Source organism: Ascidia mentula, chromosome 4, assembly GCF_947561715.1.
Source record: "Ascidia mentula chromosome 4, kaAscMent1.1, whole genome shotgun sequence".
Lineage (NCBI taxonomy): Eukaryota > Metazoa > Chordata > Ascidiacea > Phlebobranchia > Ascidiidae > Ascidia > Ascidia mentula.
The window spans coordinates 6,961,262-6,982,745 of NC_138569.1; the positions used below are offsets into that span (position 1 = coordinate 6,961,262).

The window sequence follows — 21,484 nt, forward strand, 5'->3', positions numbered from 1 at the left end:
CAATGGGCGATTTGAAGGTCATCCGGCACCTTAATTTCAAATTTGTTAATTGCATGTTGTAGAGAATTAAATTTCCGTTCTCTTGATATTGGTCAATATTGGCACCTATTGCGAGAACGCCGAGCAGAATTGTTTTAATAGGGAAGTTTTTCGCATGCCGACATTACGCCATTACGCTGCTGATTCGCTCAAAGCGGGTCGTCTTCAATCGGCGATTTGTAGGTCATCCGGCACCTTAATTTCAAATTTGTTAATTGCATGTTGTAGAGAATTAAATTTCCGTTCTCTTGATATTGGTCAATATTGGCACCTATTGCGAGAACGCCGAGCAGAATTGTTTTAATAGGGAAGTTTTTCGCATGCCGACATTACGCCATTACGCTGCTGATTCGCTCAAAGCGGGTCGTCTTCAATCGGCGATTTGTAGGTCATCCGGCACCTTAATTTCAAATTTGTTAATTGCATGTTGTAGAGAATTAAATTTCCGTTCTCTTGATATTGGTCAATATTGGCACCTATTGCCAGAACGCCGAGCAGAATTGTTTTAATAGGGAAGTTTTTCGCATGCCGACATTACGCCATTACGCTGCTGATTCGCTCAAAGCGGGTCGTCTTCAATCGGCGATTTGTAGGTCATCCGGCACCTTAATTTCAAATTTGTTAATTGCATGTTGTAGAGAATTAAATTTCCGTTCTCTTGATATTGGTCAATATTGGCACCTATTGCAAGAACGCCGAGCAGAATTGTTTTAATAGGGAAGTTTTTCGCATGCCGACATTACGCCATTATGCTGCTGATTCGCTCAAAGCGGGTCGTCTTCAATCGGCGATTTGAAGGTCATCCGGCACCTTAATTTCAAATTTGTTAATTGCATGTTGTAGAGAATAAAATTTCCGTTCCCTTGATATTGGTCAATATTGGCACCTATTGCAAGAACGCCGAGCAGAATTGTTTTAATAGGGAAGTTTTTCGCATGCCGAAATTACGCCATTATGCTGCTGATTCGCTCAAAGCGGGTCGTCTTCAATCGGCGATTTGAAGGTCATCCGGCACCTTAATTTCAAATTTGTTAATTGCATGTTGTAGAGAATTAAATTTCCGTTCTCTTGATATTGGTCAATATTGGCACCTATTGCCAGAACGCCGAGCAGAATTGTTTTAATAGGGAAGTTTTTCGCATGCCGACATTACGCCATTACGCTGCTGATTCGCTCAAAGCGGGTCGTCTTCAATCGGCGATTTGTAGGTCATCCGGCACCTTAATTTCAAATTTGTTAATTGCATGTTGTAGAGAATTAAATTTCCGTTCTCTTGATATTGGTCAATATTGGCACCTATTGCGAGAACGCCAAGCAGAATTGTTTTAATAGGGAAGTTTTTCGCATGCCGACATTACGCCATTACGCTGCTGATTCGCTCAAAGCGGGTCGTCTTCAATCGGCGATTTGAAGGTCATCCGGCACCTTAATTTCAAATTTGTTAATTGCATGTTGTAGAGAATTAAATTTCCGTTCCCTTGATATTGGTCAATATTGGCACCTATTGCCAGAACGCCGAGCAGAATTGTTTTAATAGGGAAGTTTTTCGCATGCCGACATTACGCCATTACGCTGCTGATTCGCTCAAAGCGGGTCGTCTTCAATCGGCGATTTGAAGGTCATCCGGCACCTTAATTTCAAATTTGTTAATTGCATGTTGTAGAGAATTAAATTTCCGTTCTCTTGATATTGGTCAATATTGGCACCTATTGCAAGAACGCCGAGCAGAATTGTTTTAATAGGGAAGTTTTTCGCATGCCGAAATTACGCCATTATGCTGCTGATTCGCTCAAAGCGGGTCGTCTTCAATCGGCGATTTGAAGGTCATCCGGCACCTTAATTTCAAATTTGTTAATTGCATGTTGTAGAGAATTAAATTTCCGTTCTCTTGATATTGGTCAATATTGGCACCTATTGCCAGAACGCCGAGCAGAATTGTTTTAATAGGGAAGTTTTTCGCATGCCGACATTACGCCATTACGCTGCTGATTCGCTCAAAGCGGGTCGTCTTCAATCGGCGATTTGTAGGTCATCCGGCACCTTAATTTCAAATTTGTTAATTGCATGTTGTAGAGAATTAAATTTCCGTTCTCTTGATATTGGTCAATATTGGCACCTATTGCGAGAACGCCAAGCAGAATTGTTTTAATAGGGAAGTTTTTCGCATGCCGACATTACGCCATTACGCTGCTGATTCGCTCAAAGCGGGTCGTCTTCAATCGGCGATTTGAAGGTCATCCGGCACCTTAATTTCAAATTTGTTAATTGCATGTTGTAGAGAATTAAATTTCCGTTCCCTTGATATTGGTCAATATTGGCACCTATTGCCAGAACGCCGAGCAGAATTGTTTTAATAGGGAAGTTTTTCGCATGCCGACATTACGCCATTACGCTGCTGATTCGCTCAAAGCGGGTCGTCTTCAATCGGCGATTTGAAGGTCATCCGGCACCTTAATTTCAAATTTGTTAATTGCATGTTGTAGAGAATTAAATTTCCGTTCTCTTGATATTGGTCAATATTGGCACCTATTGCAAGAACGCCGAGCAGAATTGTTTTAATAGGGAAGTTTTTCGCATGCCGACATTACGCCATTACGCTGCTGATTCGCTCAAAGCGGGTCGTCTTCAATCGACGATTTGAAGGTCATCCGGCACCTTAATTTCAAATTTGTTAATTGCATGTTGTAGAGAATTAAATTTCCGTTCTCTGATATTGGTCAATATTGGCACCTATTGCCAGAACGCCGAGCAGAATTGTTTTAGTAGGGAAGTTTTTCGCATGCCGACATTACGCCATTATGCTGCTGATTCGCTCAAAGCGGGTCGTCTTCAATCGGCGATTTGAAGGTCATCCGGCACCTTAATTTCAAATTTGTTAATTGCATGTTGCAGAGAATTAAATTTCCGTTCCCTTGATATTGGTCAATATTGGCACCTATTGCGAGAACGCCGAGCAGAATTGTTTTAATAGTGAAGTTTTTTGCATGCCGACATTACGCCATTACGCTGCTGATTCGCTCAAAGCGGGTCGTCTTCAATCGGCGATTTGAAGGTCATCCGGCACCTTAATTTCAAATTTGTTAATTGCATGTTGTAGAGAATTAAATTTCCGTTCTCTTGATATTGGTCAATATTGGCACCTATTGCCAGAACGCCGAGCAGAATTGTTTTAATAGGGAAGTTTTTCGCATGCCGACATTACGCCATTACGCTGCTGATTCGCTCAAAGCGGGTCGTCTTCAATCGGCGATTTGAAGGTCATCCGGCACCTTAATTTCAAATTTGTTAATTGCATGTTGTAGAGAATTAAATTTCCGTTCTCTTGATATTGGTCAATATTGGCACCTATTGCGAGAACGCCGAGCAGAATTGTTTTAATAGGGAAGTTTTTCGCATGCCGACATTACGCCATTACGCTGCTGATTCGCTCAAAGCGGGTCGTCTTCAATCGGCGATTTGAAGGTCATCCGGCACCTTAATTTCAAATTTGTTAATTGCATGTTGTAGAGAATTAAATTTCCGTTCCCTTGATATTGGTCAATATTGGCACCTATTGCAAGAACGCCGAGCAGAATTGTTTTAATAGGGAAGTTTTTCGCATGCCGAAATTACGCCATTATGCTGCTGATTCGCTCAAAGCGGGTCGTCTTCAATCGGCGATTTGAAGGTCATCCGGCACCTTAATTTCAAATTTGTTAATTGCATGTTGTAGAGAATTAAATTTCCGTTCTCTTGATATTGGTCAATATTGGCACCTATTGCGAGAACGCCAAGCAGAATTGTTTTAATAGGGAAGTTTTTCGCATGCCGACATTACGCCATTACGCTGCTGATTCGCTCAAAGCGGGTCGTCTTCAATCGGCGATTTGAAGGTCATCCGGCACCTTAATTTCAAATTTGTTAATTGCATGTTGTAGAGAATTAAATTTCCGTTCCCTTGATATTGGTCAATATTGGCACCTATTGCCAGAACGCCGAGCAGAATTGTTTTAATAGGGAAGTTTTTCGCATGCCGACATTACGCCATTACGCTGCTGATTCGCTCAAAGCGGGTCGTCTTCAATCGGCGATTTGAAGGTCATCCGGCACCTTAATTTCAAATTTGTTAATTGCATGTTGTAGAGAATTAAATTTCCGTTCTCTTGATATTGGTCAATATTGGCACCTATTGCAAGAACGCCGAGCAGAATTGTTTTAATAGGGAAGTTTTTCGCATGCCGACATTACGCCATTACGCTGCTGATTCGCTCAAAGCGGGTCGTCTTCAATCGGCGATTTGAAGGTCATCCGGCACCTTAATTTCAAATTTGTTAATTGCATGTTGTAGAGAATTAAATTTCCGTTCTCTGATATTGGTCAATATTGGCACCTATTGCCAGAACGCCGAGCAGAATTGTTTTAGTAGGGAAGTTTTTCGCATGCCGACATTACGCCATTATGCTGCTGATTCGCTCAAAGCGGGTCGTCTTCAATCGGCGATTTGAAGGTCATCCGGCACCTTAATTTCAAATTTGTTAATTGCATGTTGCAGAGAATTAAATTTCCGTTCCCTTGATATTGGTCAATATTGGCACCTATTGCGAGAACGCCGAGCAGAATTGTTTTAATAGTGAAGTTTTTTGCATGCCGACATTACGCCATTACGCTGCTGATTCGCTCAAAGCGGGTCGTCTTCAATCGGCGATTTGAAGGTCATCCGGCACCTTAATTTCAAATTTGTTAATTGCATGTTGTAGAGAATTAAATTTCCGTTCTCTTGATATTGGTCAATATTGGCACCTATTGCCAGAACGCCGAGCAGAATTGTTTTAATAGGGAAGTTTTTCGCATGCCGACATTACGCCATTACGCTGCTGATTCGCTCAAAGCGGGTCGTCTTCAATCGGCGATTTGAAGGTCATCCGGCACCTTAATTTCAAATTTGTTAATTGCATGTTGTAGAGAATTAAATTTCCGTTCTCTTGATATTGGTCAATATTGGCACCTATTGCGAGAACGCCGAGCAGAATTGTTTTAATAGGGAAGTTTTTCGCATGCCGACATTACGCCATTACGCTGCTGATTCGCTCAAAGCGGGTCGTCTTCAATCGGCGATTTGAAAGTCATCCGGCACCTTAATTTCAAATTTGTTAATTGCATGTTGTAGAGAATTAAATTTCCGTTCCCTTGATATTGGTCAATATTGGCACCTATTGCCAGAACGCCGGGCAGAATTGTTTTAATAGTGAAGTTTTTCGCATGCCGACATTACGCCATTATGCTGCTGATTCGCTCAAAGCGGGTCGTCTTCAATGGGCGATTTGAAGGTCATCCGGCACCTTAATTTCAAATTTGTTAATTGCATGTTGTAGAGAATTAAATTTCCGTTCTCTTGATGTTGGTCAATATTGGCACCTATTGCCAGAACGCCGAGCAGAATTGTTTTAATAGGGAAGTTTTTCGCATGCCGACATTACGCCATTACGCTGCTGATTCGCTCAAAGCGGGTCGTCTTCAATCGGCGATTTGAAGGTCATCCGGCACCTTAATTTCAAATTTGTTAATTGCATGTTGTAGAGCATTAAATTTCCGTTCCCTTGATATTGGTCAATATTGGCACCTATTGCCAGAACGCCGAGCAGAATTCTTTGTATTAGACTAGTTTTTCGCATGCCGCCATTATGCTGAATCGCAAAACCAGGCGATTTTTTTAATTCGCGATTTTTTTGATTGATACAGCTGCGGAAAATGTTGTTTAAATGTTTTTTGAGGTTTGATCTGCTTGCTCATCTCTGTAATTTGATTCTAATCCAAAAAAAAACAATTTTTGAGTAAATGCCTGTTGTACCTTGTAGAATGTGGCAAATTTGCAAAATTATTCTGCCAGAATTCTGCCAGAATGAGGGTGGTGGATTTTTCAAGACAGAAACAACAAATATTACAAAGTTTTGTGTACATGGTAAGTGTTAATAATGACTACCTTTCGTGAGATGGAATGCGAGCAGAATGTTTTAAAAAGCACTGATGGTTCTGCTAAATTTTCTCAAGGTAAGGTCTAATTAACCGACTGTCTACCTAGCTGACTCGATTACAAATATAAGCTGACTCGACACAACCAATATACTATTTGCAAAATCCATAACAACAACACATTCCATACAGGGGACACAGAGGTCCTAGTAGGAGTCTATGGCCCTGCTGATTGCAAGGAATCAAAGCAAGATGTCAAGGAGGCTATAGTAGAAGTAAATTTTCGCCCAAAAATCGGAATTCCCGGCATCGGAGAAAAGTATCTTGAACAGTTCGTACGGTGTGTGTGTGAAGCATGTATTATGCGATCACTACATCCCCGGACTATTTTCTCCATCATAGTGCAAGTTTTGCAAGATCGTGGATCAGTATCCTTAATATGTTTGTGTATAGTTCTATACATATTTATCAAATATCATAACAAAAAATTTGGTATTGTTGGCTAAGTGTAAAAAAAAAATAGTGTCTTTCTGAGAAGGCTAGTTTTGTGTTTGTTGAATTGGCTTATTACATTTTGGGTTTAAATGCGTAAATTGTGGGTCACAACTTGGCTTATACATAATTTTGTAACTTTAAAAAACATAAATCATTTACTTGTTCGCTTTATAGTTTGAAGTTTAAAATGAAGAAGATTGACATATTTCATTAATTTTAAGGAAAAGCGTTGCTATTCCCAAGTAAAATTTCCTTATCATTGCACTCAAAGCTTTTGTCCTGTGCCATTAATGCAACAAGCATGGCGTTACAGGTAACATGGTGTATAATTTTAAACCCAAAGTGCAATTTTGTAACTTTTAACAATATTCCTTTCAGGATGCTGGTATTTCAATGAGGTTCATGCCTGTGGCAGTTTCTGTTGCTGTAAGGAGAAAAGAGGATGACGATGTCATGGAAACCGAATCAGATGACAATGAGGATGTAGATATTTTACTTCATCCTTCACTGGAAGATGAGGAAAATGCGTTTGCAAGTTTGACTTTTGTGTTCGATAGCATCAAAGCCGACGTAATTTCAACATACTCTAGTGGCCCTTTGACCTCATCACAGTATCAACGGTGCCTGGACACTGCCAAGGTTGTTAGCAAAAGTGTGGTGCAATTTTTTCGTGACTCTGTGGCCAAAAAATTGTCTGCAGGTTGAGAAGAGCTCTAAATATTTTGAAATATGTCTTTAAGTTCATTTACATTATGGAGGATGAAAAATATGGTTTGTCCAGCATATTTTATATGCTAGGCGGTAATATCCTGGTTTTATTTTTACTTCATGGTTTAAATCCACTGCAGTATTAAAACTGAATTTTCAACGTACTTCTGTATGCATATATTTCTGTTAGGCTTTTCTGAAAAGCCAGTATATATGCTTTAAAATGGGTTTGGATTTTATTTTTAAATTGTGGCAAAAAAATTCATTGGCATCGTCATGTACTGAATTGCACTAAAAGTAAAAACAACATCAACATGATCACATTATTGATATCAATGTCCACTCCCCATTTCCTAACAGATGAAGCTCCTTGTGGTGATACTAAAAGGAAAGTTAATATTTAACCTATCTTGTTTTTATTTCCAAGAAAAATATTAAACTTAATAGCCATTGCAATACATAGTTCAAACACCAAATTTAAAATGTGAAAAAAAAGACTTTTTATCATTTATTGCATGCTGGTTTCAGTTTTTTACCCTAACTGCTTAAAAATATAGTCATTCCAACCTTTTTGAGATTTTCTCCGTGTGCCACAGTGAGACAAGTAATGTTTTTCTCTTTGCACAAAGTAAACATTTGATTTTCAGTTGTTTCATCCAAACCACTGGTTGGCTCGTCTAATACTGCAAACAAAGAGTTTCACAACATCTTATACCTTCACAAAAGCACAAAGGTTGTAAAAAGCAAAAAAAAAAAATGTTCACCTTTTTAAGGTAACAAAATTGTCGGTAGCTTTGTTTACCTGCAATATCAGGATGGTGGTAAAACAGTCTTGCAAATGACAACCTTTGCATTTCACCGACAGACAGCTTGTCGCCCCAGTTTATTTCTTCCCTGTGGTGCAAAAGGTTTGTGTTACCACTTTTTTAAGTGGATAAATTGACAATTTCATACTTTCCTGATATTCCTCCATTGATTTCAACGACGTCAGACAGCCCCACTTCTTCAACAATGCGGTGGATTCTGTCATAATTGTCTTTAAAACTGAATTCAGGGTATGGTGTTCGCCTTGGGTAGATCAACTAAAATACTTTTTATTAAATTGCCAATCATTGAAATACACCCAGCTATAGAAACTGAAAGCAGCGTTAGTCAACATATTTGACATAGAGAATCTCATGGGATACACATTAACAATATTTCATAATTGGACTTACCTGATCTAATAAAGTTCCATCTGACATCAGAGGCTTTTGTGGCAAAAACATGACTCCGCGAGAACCAACTTCAACAAATCTTTGGACTTGACCATTTGAAGCAGGCCATATGTTGGCCAACACCCTTAAAAGTGATGTTTTTCCGCTGCCAGTACTTCCCGTAACAAGTACATTTTCACCAGATGAGACAGTGAATGATATATCCTTAACAAGTGATGAAATACTGCCAGGTGTGCTGCAGGTTACCTACATTAAAGTAAAGGTTTTATGTAGTCACAAACAGTTGAGCAATTGCCTTTATGAATACTGGTTACCAAGGGTTAAAACAAGCTATGCATGGACTTTATTGTCGTTGCATTGAACTGTCCTACTTGCATCAACAATCCAAGATGCCTAACTTACATTGGAAACTTTTATGAAAAGCATATTATCCTCGTCTTTCTTGGCACACTCATTCTCTGAATTTTCTTCGCCCTCCGTATTCTTTATGTCATGGAGTGATGACAAGTCAATATTTTTTTCCTCGGTAAAAGCAGAATTAGAGTAAGCTGCACTGGAATCTAACAATTTCTTGCCAGACCAGCTGCCAATCAGTTCCAAAAGTTGCCCCAACCTTATAGAAAACCACGCAAAGTTGTTTTAACTAAATTTGTAGAACATATGCATAAATTAAAACAGCACAGTAAAGTAATTTCACGGCAAATTTTTTTAATGATTATAAAAAAATACTAATTTGCAAGCAACATAATGTTTTATGTCAGATGTTATTGAAGCATATACCACATCTTGGAGCAAAGTGCATATTAATGTCTGTTGGAATATACGACTTTGCATACAGTATTAAAGTCATGATGGTCCAAAAGTAACAACCAACTTACCTGTGTGTGTGAGCTGCTATGTCACCAATAGTGCTGGACATATCAATTAATTGTGAAAAGGAATGTATTAGGTATATGCATACAAACGAATTCTGAAACAAAGAAAATAGATTATGCAACAAGGTTTGATGCAATTAAATGGTCAACTTATGTTGTGAATACACTGAAAGTACTAAAACGTGTTAAGCATGACATTGCCTTACTAATAAATTCACTATGTTCACTCTGTACAAGATAAAGCTATAACATTAATGTATAAAGCTTAAGAACCTACTCTGCTGATAAGCGCACTCAACTCTGTTGCATCAAGATGATCATACTCTCCATTAAAAATTGGTATTGCAATTATGAGGTAGCTAAGGATTCCACCGACATAATCAAATATGTTAACTGAAGAATTGAGCCAAAATGACCAGTTGAACAAGGACATCTGCTTTGTCAAGACTTGGTTGAGCCTTAATTCACTTTTGTGATGCTCGATTGACTGGGCATTGTAAAATGCCATAGATTCACATTGGGTTCTCACCCTCAAATGCTGGTACCTGTGTAGTTTAAAGCAAAATCCAGTGTAAAAGTATTTTTTTCACTTAAGTTTTTTTTGATATTTTATTTGCAACATACAACAGCTAGCAAAAACATTTTAAAAATCTTTGCAGGCAATTAATTTTGGAAGTGTAAGCTTTTGTAACCGTAAAGCAAAAATCAAAATATGGTAAAACAGGTCACCTGAAATTTCCCTCACACACTTCTTGCTCAACATGTAGTCTCACAATGGGTGCCATTATTAATCGATTGATTATAGTTCCAGCAATGAAGTAAATATAAATGGTAACAGGACCCATCCAAGTTGTACTCACAAAGCATTGGTAGGAATAGTAACCAATGGTAAACGGTATTACAACAAGTTTGCTAACCAGAATACTCCATTCTCTTGTGAAACGGTCAATATCTTGAGTAATTCGTTGATCTCTATTAGATAAAAACATTAATATGTAGCCAATGAAAGCTATAACTGCGACAAGAAGACTGACAATTACTATTAGAAAGTAAACTTTTCTGAACTTTTGGAGTTTTTTTAATTTTTAGGATTCATTTTAATTACATAACCCACGAAGAAGATTATTATAATTTTTAAAACAACCCTTTTTGCCACACATAATTTCTAGTTTTCTATTCTACATTTTCTCACATATTGTCCAGGCTTTTGTCTAGTACATTCAACTTGTAGAAGTGGAGGTCAACGAAATACCGTTGGTGAATTTCTGTGCAGAGTGTCTTTCTCCATGTCAAGTACAAAACTCTGGATATGTACGTCAGCATACTTTTCATCTTAAATGGAAATGGTCCATGTATTGCACTTTTATTGTAAAGTGGGTCTTTAGCCATTTTTAAAAGTTTAGAAAAATTTATATTTGCAACACTGTTCACAGATTTGGACAATTTGTCATCCAAAATTTCATTTATCATAAACTTATTTTTGCTTAGGTTATTGGAGAACAGTGAATATAATTAAAAATGACAACATACCACTGCATTGAGAACGATTATTGCAATGGCGTAAATTGCAAGGTTCTTGAACTGATCATAATTTTTTTCTCCCAAAACTTCAAAGAAGAGAGATGGAACCAACCCAGCAGCATAAACCACAAACTGATCTACATATCAATATTTTTGACTCATCATGTATGGTTGAATTGCATATTTACACCATTTGAATTACATGAAATAACTAAATTCAACACATAGGCTAACAAAACTGCACTCATTTTGTAGTAACTGATGCTTTAATAAAACACAAAAATAAAATGCAAATTCATTTGCCCAAAAGTTCAGTAAAAACACTGACAATATCTAAAAATTACGTTCTCTCATATGCAGCATTTCTTCTTTTTGGGTATGAATAAAATGTGAAACAATAACCAACTAATGTAAACATAGCCTTCTAATTGTAGCCTGTGGTACTTACACACTAGTGACAGAGCAGATAGAATGTAGATAATAATAGAAGACCTGGACTTGTAATTATGAAACAAAAGTTTGAACAATCTCCATAACCGCCTGAAGAACAGACGATTTAAGTTGGGAGAAGTCATTGTTTTCCTTCAACCTGAAAGATATTCTGTGATTTGATTAACTGTCTAACCCATTTGACTACATACGGCAGCCTTTATCAGTACAAATGTTATAATGGTCAGACCTTTTTACCGTATGTTGGTAATGGAACTGTTTACATCATAAAGTGTATACGACGCATTGGTTCCTAATCCGATAAGAAGTTGTTAATGAACAAGCCGTCATATGTTTGGTCTTTTCTAGGTTTGCCTATTTAAGCGTTCCAAAGTCCGCACCAAAGCTTCAAGAGTCAACAATTTGTGCCTTTACGCAGCAATCGCATTTTGCTTGTCATCTTGTTTTTCTTGGTCACATGACAAAACAAAGAGTACACGTGGTTTTGTATAACTTTTCCAGTAAATCTACGGATTCTACGGATTGTCATGTTTGGCAGTGAACGCAAATTATAGTCTCTAAGTTGGACAAAATAAAAATGCAATAACCGAGAAAGTAATTAAATTGGGTACAAAGTTGAAAACAGAAGTAGTCTAGCTCGCGTGCATTGAATTTGTTTTTAGTTTGTTTCGTGTTCTTTGGTTGGGTTGCAACCGTTTGCACAGAAAGTACAAAAGGCCGCGAACATATAAAATTGCTTGCATGCTCTGCAGGTCAAGAAAATTGGTCCAGGTAAACACGTTCCTTCGACACTATAGTCATGTCGAAAATATGTATTTATTTGATGCAATTTTGTTGACACCTGATATTGAAAGGTCAGGATGGTTTGTCGGCAGGTTTTGAGTGTGTCGGAATTCCGAGTCTGTGAAGAAAGTCTCAGTCTGATACCAGTCTCACATTCTGCAGGTCCCGGCCGTCACCGATGGTCTGTTCTTGGACCGAAGTTCGGTCTGCATGAGACCCAAACCAAAATCTGGACTAGGCCTATAATCTGTGAGACCACAAGTTATGATTAATGAGACCAAAAGCCAAGATCTATGAGATTATATTGCGATCTGTTAGACCGAAAACCATGATCAGTTTATTTGTGGAATGAGTTGCAAATATATAGGGAGATATCCAAGTCGAGGCAGAAACAATCAGATAATTGCGGCGAAGTTAAAAGAATTAGTCAAGTTGAAAGACGTAACGCAAGCGAGATAACTAGCGACGTCGGATAAACTGGGTGCATAAAAAAGTAGAAAGTGGTTTCAAAAGACCAAGTTTAAACAAAATATTAAAACGTTTCGAAGTATGACGAGCCGAATTTTCTGCAATATTTTGTTAAGTCAGTTTTTTACTGTGAATGTGTAACATTGTCTGTTCCTCTTCGTGTCGTTAATTGTTATAGCAGATGTGTGGATGGACTATATGCTGGTTATGGCGGTGTTACGACTGCCTGTCTGGATATTACAATGCTTGGGTGCGTCAACAAACAATTTTGTTCTTAACAATTTGATTTTTCGTTTAATTCTTATTATGAGAGAATTTCGCGAAAAATACATTTATTTTGGGTGTTGTGCCTCCATAATTTTTTGTTCGGTGTCTAAATTTTTATAATTTCGAAAAGTAAATTTTAAATGTTTGCCTACAACGGTAAAAACCGTTGGATACGTACCCAAAATACGCTGCGTTTTGACGACACAGTAGATAAATCCGAAAAGGAAAGAATGGCAGTAGATAAAAATTGTCATTTATTGCTGTCGTATTGCCAAATTTGAAGGCTATTGGTTAAGTCAAGATGATATTCGTTTCAAAAACGATTCATTGGTTTGTCGACCTGAAAGCCTATAAATAGATTATACACCGTTCCACAATGCGCCTATAGACTATATAGTTACACCAATACTATAAACATCCACAGTTGGTGCCAACGTTCATGTTTAGATGATGGCCAAGTACGCCAAATGGAAATAAACACAAATCTCAGAAAAAGGCATGATATGACAATCCTGATGGTATATGGTACCTTTAAGTGGTATTAAATCAGATACACGATTCGTCAATTTATATCGAGTTATCTATGTTGACTTATTTTTTCTTTGGTCATTCTATTGCTACAGGAAATAATGCTAATTACAAACAAAATACTGTTTTGAATACACATAACGATATCCACGACCACAGCAAAGTATTTCGCAACTATCCGGACCCACAGAGTTCTTGTTACATTGTCGGCCACGGGACCCTGGTAAACCGAGCCTTCGGTCTGGCAAGCAGTAATCCGGTGACGACTCGATATAAATTAGGGTTTCTGATGTAATATTTCCGCCTCTTGAGTATTTCGGTAACACTCTACCACGAGTAAACCTCGCCGAGACGGCTTGATCATATTTGACCTTGAGTAACCTGGCGACTTCGGTCATGTTGAAAGTCATCCAGCACGCTTCCAACTCGCATGCGTCGGGTGGTCCTCTACATCTACAAGAATAAAGATGCATGTAAAAAAATATTTTTTCCATGCCGTATAATCTTTGACTGACTGCTTACCTACATTTGTGACGGGAAATACTCCTTGCCACCAGAAGCCCAACTTTATGGTTATGTGCAGCCATTAGACGACGCATTCGCCCCTGTTTTGTTTTCCTGGTAACCGTAATGCCGTAATTGCGAAGAAACTGGACGGCAAACCTGTAGCCGCGTCCAATAACTTCCTGAAGCCCATACCACGTGCCTTTCCACAATGTATTTGTTGGAGAAATACTGCCCCTGTTTACAGCATTCAGTAATCCTGCTGCAGTTATAGCTTGAACGTAACCCGTTTCTCTGGAAGGCACTTTTAAAACTCTGCCTGTTACGCAATTCCACCTGTGATTTTTGAACACATTACGGCACTGTCGTATGCCGATACAAGCCCCTCTGTTTATATGTGATGTGTATTGTGCGAATTCGCTGCAAAATTTCCCTTTCGCCGAAGTTAGATTTTCCGTGTCGTTGCACCAATCCGACGTCGAACTACTGTTACAATTAGAATTCACAGCCGACTCCCATTGGTTTGCAGAACACAAATAGATTGCAAGCATCATAAAAAGTGCACACAAGGTTGTTCGACATTCAGACATGTTGGCATTGACAGCAGCGAAATCTGCAACCAAACAAAAACACTCTGTAACACAAAACTGCACCACTTCCCCGGATTACATTTTTTGTTTTACGCCTGGCGAGATGAACATAAACTTTCCTTTAAAACTTAAACGTTTAGTTAGTACCGATATTCAAATACAAGCACCCTATTTCCCAAATATATTGCAAATTCCAGCTGAACCCGTGCATGCCCTACATGTTCTCGAACACATTCGGTGACGTTATGGCGATGACCTTGACAACCAAACGTCGTTTTTAGCAAGTAGTCGCGAAAAAAACCTTTTTTCTTTTGCTTTTTTTCATGTACTACAGTGCTGGATTTAGAACTCCGCTTGTCCCAAGGCAAACTGTGACAAAATTGGCCTGAAAAGACACATGACTTGCGGCCACCAAGAATAAGGGAAAAACACTAAAATACAAGGCAAAAACACTAAAATACAAGGCAAATTTACACCATAAAGCCGCTTCTGATTTTTGCTGGCCCCAAGGCGTCAAGCCCCTCTGATAGCCTATGTGCCACAACGTGGAAAACTTCAGGGCAGCCATTTCAGTTGGTACAAGTGTCAAAATTTCTGTAATTTAAACGAGTTTGTTTGGCTCTTCTTTTACTGTTTTCTCATATTTTGTCTGCTTTAACTGTTTTTTTTCCAGTTTGACACCGCACGGTGGCTGCAGGATATGTCATCAATTGTCTGTCTTGGACCTAAGCTCGGTCTGAGACCCAAACCGAGATCTATGAGATCACAAGTTATGATCTATGAGACCAAAAGTCAAGATATGTTTACTTAGAAGAAGTAGCCCAAGTTGAAAGCGAGATAGCTAGCGATGGCATCAGAGAGACGTAAATGTAAGGGAATGGAAAGCGGTTAAAAAAAACAAGTTTAAACAAAATAACAAAATGTTCGAAGTATTGCGTGTTGCTACAGTATGACAAGTCAAATTTCCTACAGACGAGTTTGGTAGTTATAAACAAAGCAAAAAGAGAATGGTTGTCCCCGACAAGAAAAAAAACAACGTGCGCGATTCTGTAACTTGCATTGTGGGTAAATGCTGCGTGTTTGTTGCGTTTCGTTCTTTTATTGCATGTGGCGATTTTCGAAGTTTTCCGAAAGTTTTAGGTCATCTGTATTCATGGCAAGTATTTCTCATTGCAGTAGGTATCTGTGTAGGTGTTTGGAATTATTTTGACAATGTCTAGAAGACAATCGTCTGGCTTTACCGGTGCAAATGCGATTCCACTCGGAACGCGAAACAAAGCGATTGGCTCAAAACGTCAGTTCACAGCTTCGCCACCACGGGGGTATGATGAAGATCGGCCTCCTCCGCCCAAGTTTGCAAGTCAGGAATCAAGTGCCAGCAACAGTGCAACTATTGCATTGAAAGCAGCCCAAGCAGCTGCTGCCAATCTTGCCAAGCTGGCACAAATGAAACAACGTATGTCAATATGTATAAATTAAGTTTGGAATAACAACAGACACTGTTTTCATTTTTCAATTTGAAATGCGTTATTTTTAGTGTTGACAATTTTCTTACAAAGATAAATAACCCGCACAACTTCAAAAAATTTAATCGTCAATCCATGCGGAAAAAGTCAACTGATATATTAACATCGGAAAACGTTGGCTAGTACATGGATAAACCATCTACACAATCAACTTTCACTTAAAAACAAATTATCCCTGAAAATTAACATATTTTTCAAATATACTTTTAGCTGGCCAGATGGTAGAAGAACAACAGTCATGGAACCAAGTGCCTCCTCCCTCTCAACAACAAACACCACCACCACCTCAACCAAAACCAACACAGAATGTCACCCAAGCAGTTGACAGAGGTAGAACAAAAAAGAGAAAGAGTCGCTGGGGCAGCACAAGGACAGAAATTCCGGGAATGCCTGCTGCTGTGTCAGGCAATTTAACACCACAACAGCAAAAGGCCTATATTGGTGAGTACAGTTTTATATACTATTTTGTTATGTCCAACTAAAATTTATTGGGCAAGGTAAGATGTATAATAGATGTGTTTTGGAATTTTTTGTGTGAAAGTGGTTTGTAAATGCCTTTTACAATTAACTTTAAAGTTTGGCTTTTGCAAATGTTTGACTATTATCTAGATATAGTTTGCACATAGCCTTGGTTCCACTCTGAATTAATTAGCTATTGTATACTACTATTATATAAGTTCTATCTGGTAAAAAAATACTGCTACTTAACCATACCATTTTTTTGTATATATGTATGTTGTATAAATAACTCCAAACTGTGTTATGTAAAAAAGTTTTGTGCAAAAAACAATTGTTTTTCGTTTATATGTTTACAACTATTTTTATGTAGCACCAACATTTATCTCCAAATTTGGAGGTAAAAGCTCTGTGATATCAATGTCCCCTGTTGTTTTGTGTGACACCCTAATGACATTTCCTCCTTTTTTTCCTTTCACGTAACCGCAAAATAACAGTCCAGCTACAGATCGAAGACATCACAAGGAAGCTCAAGTCTGGAGACCTGGGAATTTCTGCGAATCCCGAGGACAGGTTTGACGTTGGCTGAAGCTCCAGCACTGCCGGACTGCAGCGTTTGGTTTTTTCTTTAACCCCAATATAATTCTGATTAAAGACTTTAATTAATGTTATTCTGAATAATGCTAAATGCCTTAAATGAGCTTAGGTTGTTGATCTGTCTGACATTAAAAAAAAATTATTTCAAAATATGGTTGCAATTCACCTTACCGGATGCATTAGTCAAAGGGTCAAAAAAGCTGTATCTAATGCAAAACATATTTAACATCCTGTTTGCTATATTTGTATTAAGTAGATATACTGCATCTAAAATGCCTAATAAATTGCACAATGAAGAATTGTTACAACCGGCGCTGGTAACCTACAAATCTTTTTTATGCAAAAATTGATTTGCTGTTAAAAAAACATACATCCTAGCCAAAACCCCAGTTCACATACATAGCTAATTCCACATGTAGGTTAAAGTCAGTCTTAAACCTTATCCGACTAATTCTTTTCCTTTTTTCAGCAACAGGCTTTTTTTTAACTTGTGCTAACCAATCCACAGGCTTTCATAGTTTATGAGACTGTTTTCTTAAGCAGTCCAAAATTTTGCGAACTTGTGTGTGCATGCAATGCATATATTTTTCGTGCCACCAACTTTGGATATTTTTAGGGATGTTAATGTTACATCCAAAATTGCACTGATCATTTTTAGGGGGTTTGGGCACTGGCCTCAGGACACAAATGAGCCACTTAAATATTTAAATAATTATTCTACTGAAGACAGTAGTAAAACTTTACCCATGTTCTGTGCAGGTCGCCATCGCCTGAACCGATTTACAATGGGGAGGGTAAAAGGATGAACACACGTGAATACCGCACACGTAAACGACTCGAAGAAGAGCGCCACAAACTAATCCAGCAAATGCAGGATCTTAACACTGATTACAAGCCACCAATGGACTACAAGTAACTGCTAGGATCTGTTATTTTGTCTAAATAGCTATTGAAATTCTAATGTTCAAAATATAACTCTGTTAGTTTTATTACAATATACCTCCTTTTTTTAGGCCGATGTTGCAAAGAGTTAGTGAGCGAGTGATGATCCCAACTGATGTCAATCCCAATATCAACTTTGTGGGTTTGCTGATCGGCCCAAGAGGCAATACACTGAAGAAAATTGAAAAAGAGGTAATTTCACTGAACAACTACCAAATGCATTCTTAGCCTTTCTTTACACAATGGCATTAACAGTGGTTATCATGCATTGTTTCAGAGCAACTGCAAGATTATGATTAGAGGTAAAGGCTCAGTGAAAGAGGGAAAGATTGGGCGAAAAGATGGCCAACCTTTGCCGGGAGAAGATGAACCACTGCATGCTCTTGTTTCTTCCACTTCCATTGAAAATGTTCAAACAGCTGTTCTTGAGATACAATCTATTATAAAACAGGTATGTTTGTTGCTTGTTGTTTAACACTCCCTTGCTTCATAATTGCTTGGTACGTAGGGCATTGAACAACCGGAAGAAGACAATGATTTGAGAAAGTTGCAGCTAATGGAGTTGGCAAAGCTAAACGGAACACTCAGAGAGGACTTGATGCCAAAGTACAGATTTTTTTTACATGTTTAACATTTTTTTAATTTGCTCCCAGAATGTGTGCAAACTATTGTCACCTAATATGAAATATAATCTTCTGGGAAATATATGTAAACTAATTGTACATGTATGTGCTAAATGAAATGTTAATTATGTTTTGCTATTAGGGAGAGAGCATGGCTTAAAGCTGAAAATCAAACCATCACAAACACAACAGTTTGTACCAAGTGTGGTGGTCGAGGTCATTTGGCGCAAGACTGTCGAGGCCAACATCCAAGCGAAGGTCTTCAACAAGGTGCAGAAGGAGATGGTGTGGATCGTGCCAAGATGGACAGTGAGGTAAAAGAATTAAACTTGCTTAATCTAATGGACAATAACGGAATATGCCCACACATTTCAGTGGAATATGTAGTTGTTTTTGTCACATAAATGTTACATTAGTAATTTTGCATTGACAGTACATGTCTCTTATGGCCGAATTGGGTGAAGGACCCCCAGCATCAGGCAACCAAGCAAAGGGTGGACAGTCTGGTGGCAGAGGTGGTTTCAACAGCTTTCAAGGGCAGAATAGGTTTAGTGGCCCTAGACCTTGGGCTGGAGGATCTAGACCACCAAGATTTGGTGGACCACCTGGTCAAAGGCCTCGATTTGGTCCGAGAGGAAAGTGAGTTGTGTTTATTGTAAATGTTGTTTAGTAGGAAATTTTATCCCTTATAGTCATTACAATATAAAGCTATTGTTTACAAACTAATTTATATTTGTGTATAAGCTGCAGACAGACGGACACTGTTTCGACCTAAAAGGTCTCAGTGCCCAACGGATGACGGTGATTGTATAGTCACCACAAAGTGCAAGTCTTTGCCGTTTGGTCAGCAAAGTCGTCTGATGTCACACCAGCTGAGACCTTTTAGGTCGAAACAGTGGCCATTCGTCTGCAGCTTATACACAATTCATATTATTGGCTCCACATTGCTTATCATATTTTATATTTGTTTGAATTCTGGGGCAGATGGGAAATGTTTCGTAACTGCTATAAAATACCATGTTTTCAGCATGCCTCCAATGATGAATCAAGGTGGCCCACCACCGCCATGGATGGGCCCATTTGGTCCCAATCAATGGGGTCCACCGGGCGGGATGCCCCCATATGGGTACAACATGCCCCCACCTGGAGAAGGCAGTAATTCAGGTGATGGCAGCAATATGACACCATGGATGCAAGGGCAGGATGGCAGCGGTAATATGATGGGTGGACCAATGCCTCCTATGTTTGGACCACCTGGAGAACAAACAGCTGGCTCCAACTACTTTACCCAACCACCGCCTCCACCCCCAAGCAGTGCCCCACAACCCCCACCACCCCCTTCTGGGTCATCCTCGGCGCCATGGCAACAGAGCTGGGGCAAAGAGGGGGAGTCCGGAGAAAATGGCACCAGCGTGACGAATACATCCGGTGCAAATTCTGGTAAGAACTGTTTTGTTTTATGCTTTAAACCAGCACAGGGCCTTCTGCATTGTTTTGAATTATTGTGCTTCATTAACAGACTCGTCCAATGCCAGTGCAATGATGAGTGGAGCACAGATGGGTTACGGAATGGGATACAACATGTGGGGCATGGGAATGCCCCCAGGGACTATGCCACCTGGTCCAGTACCCCCACCAATGCCTTCTGGTCCAGGACCTGTGCCTCCACCGCCCCCTGGTGGACAAGATAGCAACAGCAGTACAGGTGGAATGGATTACTCCGGTATGGGAATGATGTCTAACTATGGAATGCAACCAGCGCCCCCTCCACCACCACCGCAGTGATGAGGATGTAAAGATGGCTCAAGTCAACTGCCTTGTAAATGAATGCTGTGGAAAAAACGCGGTGGAAATGAACAATTTTTAATTGGTTTCAGTGAGGTTGCTGTTTTTATTCATGTCAAGTTCTAATCAAAAGTTGTTCTGAACAGCACAAATGATGTACATAAAGTATCGAAAGGTCACGTTTCATTTTGGTTGAATGTTGTACACATGTGAGCATAAAGATTCAATTAAATGATTGTGATGGATGTTTGTTGGGCCTTTAGATCAGCTAGAAATAGGTGCTTGGTCCAAGTCTAAACAAGTGTTTGTGAATTTTAACTGAAATAATGGGACAGGTAAATTTGCTGAGGTGCAAAAGTGTTGTTTGGAAGGTCTGGAAACGTTTATTCAGCATAAATGTGTAAGTAATCAACTCCAAAAGAAATGCCATACCATCCAGTGCTTTTTATTTTACAACTGTTTTAAACAAAAAAAAAAATCAGTTATCAAAAACATGGGAGGACCAGTTTCGCAACAAAATGCACAACAACGACTTTTGAAGGCAGATACAAAGATCAATAAATACATAAAAATCATAACAAAAATATGTTTTATTATTTTGATCCCCCTTCTAAAAGGTCTTTAGCTTGATTAATTTTAGCAGCCAGATAGGGTGAACCTCCTCGATCAGGGTGGTTTAATAACATTATACGTCGATGAGCAGCTCTGAATTTCTTTTGGTTTGCTCCTGGATTTACTCCCAGTATTAGTGAAGCCTCGCGCTTTGTCATTTTAGGCTCAAAGCCTCCTCTGTAGTATTTGTAATCCAACTTTCCCAGTTGTTGAAATGTTTGTTCCATTTCCTTAGCAAGAGGTCCAGATCTTCTTGCCAAGACTCTCAGGGCAAAGGCTGAGCCAGCCAGGCCAAGTCCAACTATAATCATCGTGGAAGCCATTTCTTTATTCCATTAAATTCTTCTTTTCGATAAAAAAGTAGCGAAGTATTTGGATCAAAACAGTTGCCAGTTTAATGCACACTTCTTTCTGTTCATAAATAAGAAAAATATTAAGATCCCAATTTATCATTATTCCACTTTTTTCCGCTAGCACAAGAATTACATCTTACATGAATAAACTATAATGTCGATTTGTTCTGCCACTTGGACCTATGCATTGCACTAC

General features: G+C 38.8%; 5 protein-coding genes across 7 annotated transcripts; 2 read left to right on the forward strand and 3 right to left on the reverse strand.

Annotated features, from left to right (window-relative positions):
- Positions 1-5,926: 5,926 nt before the first annotated feature.
- On the forward strand, positions 5,927-7,192 carry LOC145899301 (exosome complex component RRP46-like). Its single transcript, XM_082988041.1, has 4 exons — positions 5,927-6,066; positions 6,181-6,416; positions 6,755-6,796; positions 6,862-7,192. Exons 1-4 carry the CDS (start codon positions 5,991-5,993, stop codon positions 7,186-7,188), a joined length of 681 nt encoding a protein of 226 aa, XP_082844167.1. The 5' UTR covers positions 5,927-5,990; the 3' UTR covers positions 7,189-7,192.
- A 248-nt stretch (positions 7,193-7,440) lies between these two features.
- LOC145899300 (lysosomal cobalamin transporter ABCD4-like) lies at positions 7,441-11,698 on the reverse strand. Of its 3 annotated transcripts, none has more exons than XM_082988040.1 (13): positions 11,492-11,698; positions 11,253-11,393; positions 10,814-10,941; positions 10,476-10,615; positions 10,013-10,255; positions 9,561-9,828; positions 9,287-9,378; positions 8,811-9,021; positions 8,409-8,654; positions 8,146-8,273; positions 7,994-8,085; positions 7,759-7,874; positions 7,441-7,572 (listed from the first exon to the last, which is right to left on the reverse strand). In XM_082988040.1, the coding sequence occupies exons 2-13, from the start codon at positions 11,377-11,379 to the stop codon at positions 7,510-7,512; spliced, it is 1,854 nt and encodes a 617-aa protein (XP_082844166.1). In that variant the 5' UTR covers positions 11,380-11,393; positions 11,492-11,698; the 3' UTR covers positions 7,441-7,509. The 3 variants fall into 3 exon arrangements, with proteins under 3 accessions (XP_082844166.1, XP_082844163.1, XP_082844164.1); XM_082988037.1 differs by having other exon boundaries at positions 11,484-11,698; XM_082988038.1 differs by having other exon boundaries at positions 11,253-11,698.
- A 1,706-nt stretch (positions 11,699-13,404) lies between these two features.
- On the reverse strand, positions 13,405-14,394 carry LOC145897945 (protein Wnt-5b-like). The gene is made up of 2 exons (XM_082986395.1): positions 13,964-14,394; positions 13,405-13,753 (listed from the first exon to the last, which is right to left on the reverse strand). The coding sequence occupies exons 1-2, from the start codon at positions 14,392-14,394 to the stop codon at positions 13,405-13,407; spliced, it is 780 nt and encodes a 259-aa protein (XP_082842521.1).
- Positions 14,395-15,574: 1,180 nt separating this feature from the next.
- On the forward strand, positions 15,575-20,568 carry LOC145899299 (uncharacterized). Its single transcript, XM_082988036.1, has 11 exons — positions 15,575-15,850; positions 16,131-16,361; positions 16,874-16,949; positions 17,733-17,885; positions 17,987-18,107; positions 18,193-18,366; positions 18,424-18,521; positions 18,681-18,852; positions 18,972-19,177; positions 19,566-19,978; positions 20,058-20,568. Exons 1-11 carry the CDS (start codon positions 15,607-15,609, stop codon positions 20,321-20,323), a joined length of 2,154 nt encoding a protein of 717 aa, XP_082844162.1. The 5' UTR covers positions 15,575-15,606; the 3' UTR covers positions 20,324-20,568.
- Positions 20,569-20,706: 138 nt separating this feature from the next.
- LOC145899302 (mitochondrial import inner membrane translocase subunit TIM14-like) lies at positions 20,707-21,342 on the reverse strand. Its single transcript, XM_082988042.1, has one exon. It carries the CDS (start codon positions 21,256-21,258, stop codon positions 20,917-20,919), a length of 342 nt encoding a protein of 113 aa, XP_082844168.1. The 5' UTR covers positions 21,259-21,342; the 3' UTR covers positions 20,707-20,916.
- Between the last annotated feature and the right edge of the window lie 142 nt (positions 21,343-21,484).

Coding starts and splice junctions, on each gene's coding strand:
- LOC145899301 (XM_082988041.1), top strand. CDS start 5,991: ATGACTACCTTTCGTGAGATGGAATGCGAGCAGAATGTTTTAAAAAGC. Junction 6,067..6,180: donor TTCTGCTAAATTTTCTCAAG/GTAAGGTCTAAT, acceptor CATTCCATACAG/GGGACACAGAGGTCCTAGTA. Junction 6,417..6,754: donor TTTTGCAAGATCGTGGATCA/GTATCCTTAATA, acceptor TTGCACTCAAAG/CTTTTGTCCTGTGCCATTAA.
- LOC145899300 (XM_082988040.1), bottom strand. CDS start 11,379: ATGACTTCTCCCAACTTAAATCGTCTGTTCTTCAGGCGGTTATGGAGA. Junction 10,942..11,252: donor ATCTGCTCTGTCACTAGTGT/GTAAGTACCACA, acceptor ATTGATATGTAG/ATCAGTTTGTGGTTTATGCT. Junction 9,829..10,012: donor GTGTGTGAGGGAAATTTCAG/GTGACCTGTTTT, acceptor TAAACTACACAG/GTACCAGCATTTGAGGGTGA.
- LOC145897945 (XM_082986395.1), bottom strand. CDS start 14,394: ATGTCTGAATGTCGAACAACCTTGTGTGCACTTTTTATGATGCTTGCA. Junction 13,754..13,963: donor GTTATTGGACGCGGCTACAG/GTTTGCCGTCCA, acceptor TTATTCTTGTAG/ATGTAGAGGACCACCCGACG.
- LOC145899299 (XM_082988036.1), top strand. CDS start 15,607: ATGTCTAGAAGACAATCGTCTGGCTTTACCGGTGCAAATGCGATTCCA. Junction 16,950..17,732: donor TCTGCGAATCCCGAGGACAG/GTTTGACGTTGG, acceptor TGTTCTGTGCAG/GTCGCCATCGCCTGAACCGA. Junction 18,853..18,971: donor GTGCCAAGATGGACAGTGAG/GTAAAAGAATTA, acceptor TTGCATTGACAG/TACATGTCTCTTATGGCCGA.
- LOC145899302 (XM_082988042.1), bottom strand. CDS start 21,258: ATGGCTTCCACGATGATTATAGTTGGACTTGGCCTGGCTGGCTCAGCC.